General features: G+C 36.5%; 1 protein-coding gene across 1 annotated transcript; it reads left to right on the forward strand.

The window, feature by feature from the left end:
* The first annotated feature begins 3,417 nt into the window (after nucleotides 1–3,417).
* On the forward strand, nucleotides 3,418–5,551 carry LOC102807460 (histamine H2 receptor-like). The gene has a single exon (XM_006822059.2). It carries the CDS (start codon nucleotides 3,418–3,420, stop codon nucleotides 4,402–4,404), a length of 987 nt encoding a protein of 328 aa, XP_006822122.1. The 3' UTR covers nucleotides 4,405–5,551.
* Nucleotides 5,552–7,974: the final 2,423 nt, after the last annotated feature.

Raw genomic sequence — 7,974 nt, forward strand, 5'->3', positions numbered from 1 at the left:
AGCCCCAACGTCCAGAATTACGTAATGGATTCTTTATTATAAGTCGATCATGTGTTATAGCAATAGAACATGAGCTAGTAATTAACACGATGTAACGCTACATGGGGGATACTATTCCGTGCGAGGAGCAGAGTGAGATAACACTTTAACGCTCTATGTGGCCAATGTATGCGCTTTCTCAATTTGTATTGATCTTTTTTTTCAAATTTATTTTCCTAATTTACAAATATGTTTTCCGTGCGCTCAGCCATCTGACTACATCATATCACAGAAAGAGGATATAACGAAGACAAATTGCCAGCGATATCACATCAGCTATCAGTGTGTTACCACCAACATCGGTGCCGAGAGCCTAGGATGAAAATGTTGACGTGTTAAATAGAAGTTGTAAATGTCTGTAATGAGTTCTGAAATGAACAGCATTTATAAAACAACTTGTATGCAGCCCTATGAATGAGTGTGCACGAAGGGAGACCATATCCAGAATGTGGAAACCACAGTGAAGCCGTTCACAATACTTTACGTAACAGGCTTTAGTGTTAACTCGCCAGACAATTCACGTATCCATGGCGACAGGACTGCCACAGACTCAAAAACCTCTGACAGAGATGCATTCAAGTATGTCGGACTCTATTGCATTCTCAAGGAGGCTATCTTGCAATATATATGACCAGAATATTGAAATTTAGTATAGATATAAAGATTATAAAGTTGCTGTCATTTTCATCCATTCAAGACAAAACCAGGAGTAAGGGATTTTCATAGTCACCAAAGAATTATTTACTGTAACATAGTTATGAACTAAATTTGGCATATTGTTGATAAAAATCAGTACTACTCTGTCATCGCAACAAGCCATAATATTCAGCTATTTGGAGAACAGAAAACAATAAAAACAAAAGCACAAAAGATATGTCTACGGAATGTATGCATCATCTCGAAACACTCCTGTGTACTAGTAATATTCGACAATTATTTACCAACCATGTAGGGTATGTTAGTACAGAGCGCATAGGATTGTGGGTATTTTCCAGGTGCGGCTATGAAAACTCACATCGTGTGATCCGACATATCGTGCGTTGGCGCACTTCAATCCTGAGACCAGATTGTACTCATCATACATTTTGTAAATCTGAAAATGAAAGGATAAACATTCTTATACTATTAATCGTACATTTGCTTTAAAGATAACCTCAGCCAAGATATACAGGCAACTAATATATTTTATATCGCATTAAAATATTACAAAAAAGTTGTACACATAAAGACCAATTATGACGTATCCGCGCACGATGCGACGGACATTATGATTATACACTCTAGCACGAAGTAACTTATTTCGAGATGATGTATAATGAGTTCACTGTAAGAGTAAGAGGCATATTTTCATAACAAGCAAAGTAAAAAAATATAGAGTTTCTATCTCATTTTATTAACAAAACCGTGTTCACTAAAGTGTCAGTACAATACGGTTACCGTGTGTGCTTTAAATGTCATATTTTATAATTATGTTTTATGTGACAAAGTACACAAATTGCGATTATATACACATACTCATATTTCATTCATTTTCACGTTCAGACAAATCATTTCTAAATACACCGGAAATTGATTCAGCTCGACAGTACAACATATCGAGCAGCGCACAGTATTTTGATTTATTGCTTATTTACTGCATAAATATTTGGACGATTATTAACAGTACGGTCGGTATAATATTGTATTGACAAGGATGTGTCGTCAAAGAATAATCACTGTCGACTTTGTCTATGACTTTCTTTTGAGTTTGTGTGTGTATCCCCGTTATTTTATTTGGCTCATTTAATTAAATACACGAAGTTGTCACTGTTTCATTATCGAACGGCATATATTTTCTCCGTAATAGCGAAATGATACAAACTGATATTTTTTATTTGTACACAATCACGTGATAGTGCATATGTACAATTCTTTCTTAAACTGTGTGTATATGAACCATTGAACATGATGCCATTACTGGCAAATCATGAACGGCACGTCGAGATCATATTGCATGGTATAATACAACCATTTTCAAACATATCGACAAGACTTTGTTTGGAATATTCATGTATAATGGCCATGGAAACAATAACCTTTCAGCTTTTGATGAACAACCATAGAATGGATCGCAATTTTTGGTTTTGTCGAATGATCCACTTAGAGGACATGAAGTTCTATTTGATATTTAAAAGTGCAAACAACAAAATGAATTCAATAATGTAATGAATTCATAAACATAAAAGAATTCCCATAGTTAATTTCGGAACTAGACTATATTACATTTCCATAAAACCCGTGCAAACAACATACTCTACGTAAACAGGGCACCGCTTTAACTTTCTAAAATACGTGCAAATATTAGAAATCCCATAAATACTGTGTGTAGCGAAAATGATATTCAAATTAGCAAGTTAAAAATAGTGTCAATTTCAATAGTTAAACACTCCCAGATGGTGTTTTAAGTAGTCTGTAAATTGTAATATTTCATACGCCAGCCAATCTGTATTCTGACTGGATCTTTGACGTCATCCTATTTATGTTCGATGAAAGCTATACCATAATAACCTGGAGGATATACTTCTCGTCTATTAACCCATAATCTAGATACATTGTAAAATTCTCAAGTATCCAAAAATCTTTCTCCGATACAAGGTAGTAGAGGTTGCATCATTCTCTGATAATAATACATGCTTTTGATAAAATTCTTTGATATCGACGGTGGATACCACGTGATCGATAAATTCTTATCATAAATATCTATTTTTACAGATATCTTTATTGGATGAAAGAAAGAGTACTCTTTCAATAAAAATCATTTTTAAAACAAAATCTGAACAGGATTCGAAACTGTGCGTACAGCCAGGTCAATATGTTGGACTGGAGCAGATAACATACCGCGTACGGACTAACTGCTGCGTGTATACACTAATGAGATCGCCAGCTGTGCCCACGTGATTCCACAATTAATCAGATAAAAAACGAATAGCTTTTTCTGAAAACAGAAGTAACATATTGATATATTTTCCACCACGGGGAGACAACCATTTCCTGATGTTCACATTCGGCATTTGCCGCTTCGTCACGAATCGTCGGGAGTGTAGGTAACTCACCTAATTACCAAACCGCTTTAAGACAATCCGATGCATGACTGACGCTATTGAACCGGCTTCACCGACCTTAAAAATCATTAATCAGCAGTATTTTATAGATTTCTTGATTGATTGCAGCAGTTCTGTCGCCATGGATACGTGAATTGTCTCACTAAAGCCTGTTACGTAAAGTATTGTGAACGGCTTCACTGTGGGTTTGCACATGGATTGAGCTCAACAGCATATATTTATACCCAGCGTGTATCCATTGACTAGCAGTAACGCGAACGATTTATGAACGCGGACTATGGCAATGTATAATAACACCACGTCGTTTAACCCGATCAATGTCGATATTAGACCATGGAGCTGGTTACAGGTATGTCAATGTGTTTTCGCAGTGACGGGCATCATAGGTAACAGTTTAGTATGTGCGGCGTTTGGCAGATTTCCAAAACTGCGGACCATAACGAACCATTTTCTGGTGAGCTTAGCTACAGCTGATTTGATAACATCGGTGGTTATCGTGCCGTTGCCAGTGCCTACAAGCATCTCTCCAGGACTGATTGGGGAACTGTATTGTCGATTTATCTGGTCTAAATTTTTACTCTGGGTATCTATAAAAGCATCAGTGTTCAATCTCGTTGCTGTAACCATTGAGCGATACTACGCTCTTATGCACCCCGGACGGTATAACCGATATTTTACGAGAAAGCGCACTAAGCTCGTCGTTGCGCTTGTCTGGGTCTTTGCCCTATTACTCAATGTGTTCATACTCTTCATCAACACCAATGCAGAGAACACGCGACAGTGTGAGATCATACGCACCGACACCAGTTTCGAGTCTATATACGGTGTTTTTAACCTGATAGTTACTTTTTTTCTACCCGTCACCACCATGATCGTAGTGTATACAAGAATCTTTAAATCGATGAAGAAACAAGCTGCCATTTTACTGAAAAAGAACACATCGCGCAACAGCCCTGCGCTGTCATTGCTGAGAGCTCGCCAGAAAGTGGTGAAAACTCTGTTTCTGGTTGTCATGATATTTACAGCGTGTTGGGCGCCAGACCAGGTGTGCTATCTGCTTTTTTCGCTGGGATATTTCACCCATTACCATGCCAGCCAAGTGTTTCAACTGTTCGTTCTGATGGCGTTCTGTAATTCGTGTGTCAACCCTATAATATACGGCCTGAGAAACAAACAAATACGCACCGGGTATAAGGCACTGTTTGCAAAAGACGCCACAAGTGCCAAATTTGATAATGAATCTCAAATGCATCCACATACTTAATGTCTGCATGTGTAACGAAGAACATGGATGCTGTCAATTAGTGTGTATTTCCAACCAGCGTCACGACTATAAAGGCCAATGCCCCCTTTTCTTTAAAATGTTACTTATATACGTCAGTGCTCTCTTCACGTACATATACCGAACAACCGAGGGCAGTTTGTGACGAGGAAGAAAAGCGGTAATTGGCTCAGTTGTTCGAATAAAGAAAGAAGACATCCCCAATTTTTCGTATTTCCCGGGTAATCATTGTATAGAACGGATGAACCGACTGTGACTGATGTTCGTCCAACCTATTAAGATACGTACTTCTACTTTAATTTCCCAGGGTATATTCTTTAAAGAGCACACAAGTACATGACACACTGACAAGAGTAATTGGTGTCGTTGAACACACTCTATGACGTATGCGAATCTCTCATAGAAACAGGTCAAAGTTCATGGAATGTATCAGGACATCGACAGCTCCAAACTCTTCTAAACGAAACAGTGAGATAATTTATAAAAACGCGGTGACCTCATTGACCTATTGTTAATATTACATGATAAAGGTCAGTCGTCTGGGATATAATTGACTTGAAATGGCAGTAGTTGATGCGAGAACACACATCATTACCATCCATATTTACAAAGAAAAAAAAACGAATACCAGGCACGAATTATAAAACATATCAACCCAGTTGTTCGCAGGCCATTGCAACTCATCAATCAACTCACACTTAACACAAGTGATGGTCACATTTGTTCGATTCGAGTAGAGTCTCATTATTTTTTAACCGTGCATTATTCATCCAATGTTATTCACCCAGTGACCTATTTGTTTTACAAATTAAATACACAGAAATACATATATAAGAAATAACCTATCATCATAACAACTTGTATTTCAAATGATTGAGTAAACAGAGAAAATTTGCGTAATAATATTTTAATATGTACATATGCTGAAAAAAACAAGTTTGCAAAATCTATTCATGCATGAAGCCAAGCTATCGTTATTTCTGTCACCATCGGAAGAGATTACAAGTAATAACCAAAGAGCTCAACTGAAGATGTTATCATCCGTAGAAATCCTGGCACATTGATTTATCTGAACTATTTTAATGAACATATTTATATGTACGGAAATAAAATCAACTCGTCGCCTTTCTTTTTCACGTTGATCATACAAAACAGGCAATAACGTCAATATTCCATTATTGACTGTAACCAGCTATGCATAAAAACATACTTTTAAGTTTCTGTTGCACTGCACGTTCCGATAATAGACAGTGTCTGATTTTTTCTGACAACCAAAGAATCGAGTGCGTTATATTCATCGTTCATGTCAACACAAGTGCGCATGTCGTTCTTGGTGAGAACATTGAATTGAGCATATGTTGGTTACTGCAGTCGGCGTAGTATAAAGCTCAAACCAATGAGGCACTACGTGTACATACAAATGCTCTGAATCGGAATTTAAATGTCAATGCCCACGCACATACCGTCATTTTGGGGCTGTTTTATATTCTATTGTAGATAACCCAATTGTTCAGTTGTTTCCAATGGCCTTCACACGCGTGTAAAATACAGTTTTGACTTCAACACGCAAAATGTTATTTATACATGGTATCGCTTCATTAAATAGCTGCCATTCACTGGTGTTGAACGCTTGTCAGTTCATACTCGACGTGCATTGAACAATGCTGTTATCTTGCACTCAGTGATATAAAAGGCAATATCGATGAAAAACAAATAATGCGAGCCTAGGACGGGTATATAAAATGTTTTAAATATTAAACACTCGTAAATAACCACAGCGCCTTTTTACAACATTGATTTGGCTCAATATTGATATTATTACACAATGCAATGAACGAATACACCGATGCGGGCGATAAGAGATTAAATACAGACAAATAAAACACCCCAGTCATTCTATAGAGCTGAATAAATTATTTATCATCTTCTGTAAGTGCGTGACTTACAAGAATGTTTAAATATTTTAAACTATAATAAGCAATGCATTATAAATTCATGACATAATACATGCGCAATTGTATATTTAATAACAATACTATGTGTACGACTATATTCTGTTAGATATAACGTACTTTTTTATCACGCATCTTATTAAACGTTATACCATATCGGCAAGTTAATTGCGTAATTTGAATATTTGACACGTTTTGATAGGACTCTAGAACCATGTTAAACATACAGTGTTTTTATTCAAGATTTGCCATTACGTAGACTTAATGGGACCTCTGAATATCTCATCGTAAGTTACTACTTACAGAGGCTGCGTGGTAATTACAGCATGCCCTACTTGTGGCAATACTGCACTGATTTATTCTTTAAGTTAATCGTTATTTACTGACATGAATATTACTCTAGTCGTCTCAATTTAATTGACTAAAATATATCCCCGTTATTGAAGAGTGCTTCAACGTGACGTGCAGTTTTTTTCTTCTTCTAGTTCCGCTTGATTGAAGCTGCAATAACAGTGTACATTTAGACATACTATATAAATTATGAGTTTCAGAATCCGATTTTTACTTTCACTTGTTTTTAACTAGACCGAATACTGATAATTGACTCTGTATGTCAGTTGTCGGTACTTGAATACACAATAAACTCTAGGCTCTGTGGATGCATTAACTTATATTTGTGTTATTGACCATGACCACACACATGTCGGAAAGTTAATTGTGTCCTTAGGGCAATCGTTGGTCTTTAAGATCTACTATTTTTAAACAAAACGTTTTTGAGACTTTAAGTACAAGTATATAGATTAACGTCTCATTATTATACGCTTTTCTTCTTGAATGGATATCGTTTGTCAGTTGATGAAATCGATGCTTTCACCTAGCCAGATGACACTGAATATTTAACCTTAGTTGAGATTCGTTGGCCTAGTTAGTTGACATTGAATGGGTGTCGTTACTCGATTGATGACATCGATGTTTTGACCTAGTCAGGTGACATTAATTGTTTAACGTTACTTTATTCGTTTGATAAAAAAAGACTATTCAAAAAAAAAAATGTTTAACGTTAGTCGATTAATAAAATTTACATGATAGTGTATTGACGTTGGATGTTTATTGCCAAGTTCATCGACAAAATTAATGTTATGACCCAGTCAGTGGACGTTAAATGGTTATCATTAACTTGATCAAGGATATTGACGCTTGGCACAGCTTGTTGACATTGAATGTTTATCGCTGATCGATTGATGAAATTAATGATTTGACCTAGTCAGTTGACGTTGAATTGAAATCGATAATCCGATTACTGAAACTGGGGTCTTCGGGAGTTTAATTGTAAAACCATAAGGTTTCTCATTTTCACCCATATTAATAGCCAATTAGTCGGTACATTTCACCCGACGGTGTTTTAGTTTGTTCACTCTTCGTAAAACCTAATCATGTTTCTACCTTTTAGTGAAGTGAAGTAGCCTGTTCAAAGAGACAGACTGTTACCACATTTAGCGATGAAAATCTTATAACACCATTAGCCATCTACATATTATGCACCTGAGTAATTTGAATACGTGTGTGTGGGCGACCCACGCAGAGGGAAGTAGGTATGCCG

The sequence above is a fragment of the Saccoglossus kowalevskii genome, chromosome 7 (assembly GCF_978046115.1).
Source record: "Saccoglossus kowalevskii chromosome 7, keSacKowa6.1, whole genome shotgun sequence".
In the NCBI taxonomy this organism is placed as follows: domain Eukaryota; kingdom Metazoa; phylum Hemichordata; class Enteropneusta; family Harrimaniidae; genus Saccoglossus; species Saccoglossus kowalevskii.

What these genes read in the sequence shown, in the direction of transcription:
- LOC102807460 (XM_006822059.2), top strand. Translation starts at nt 3,418, where the DNA reads ATGGCAATGTATAATAACACCACGTCGTTTAACCCGATCAATGTCGAT.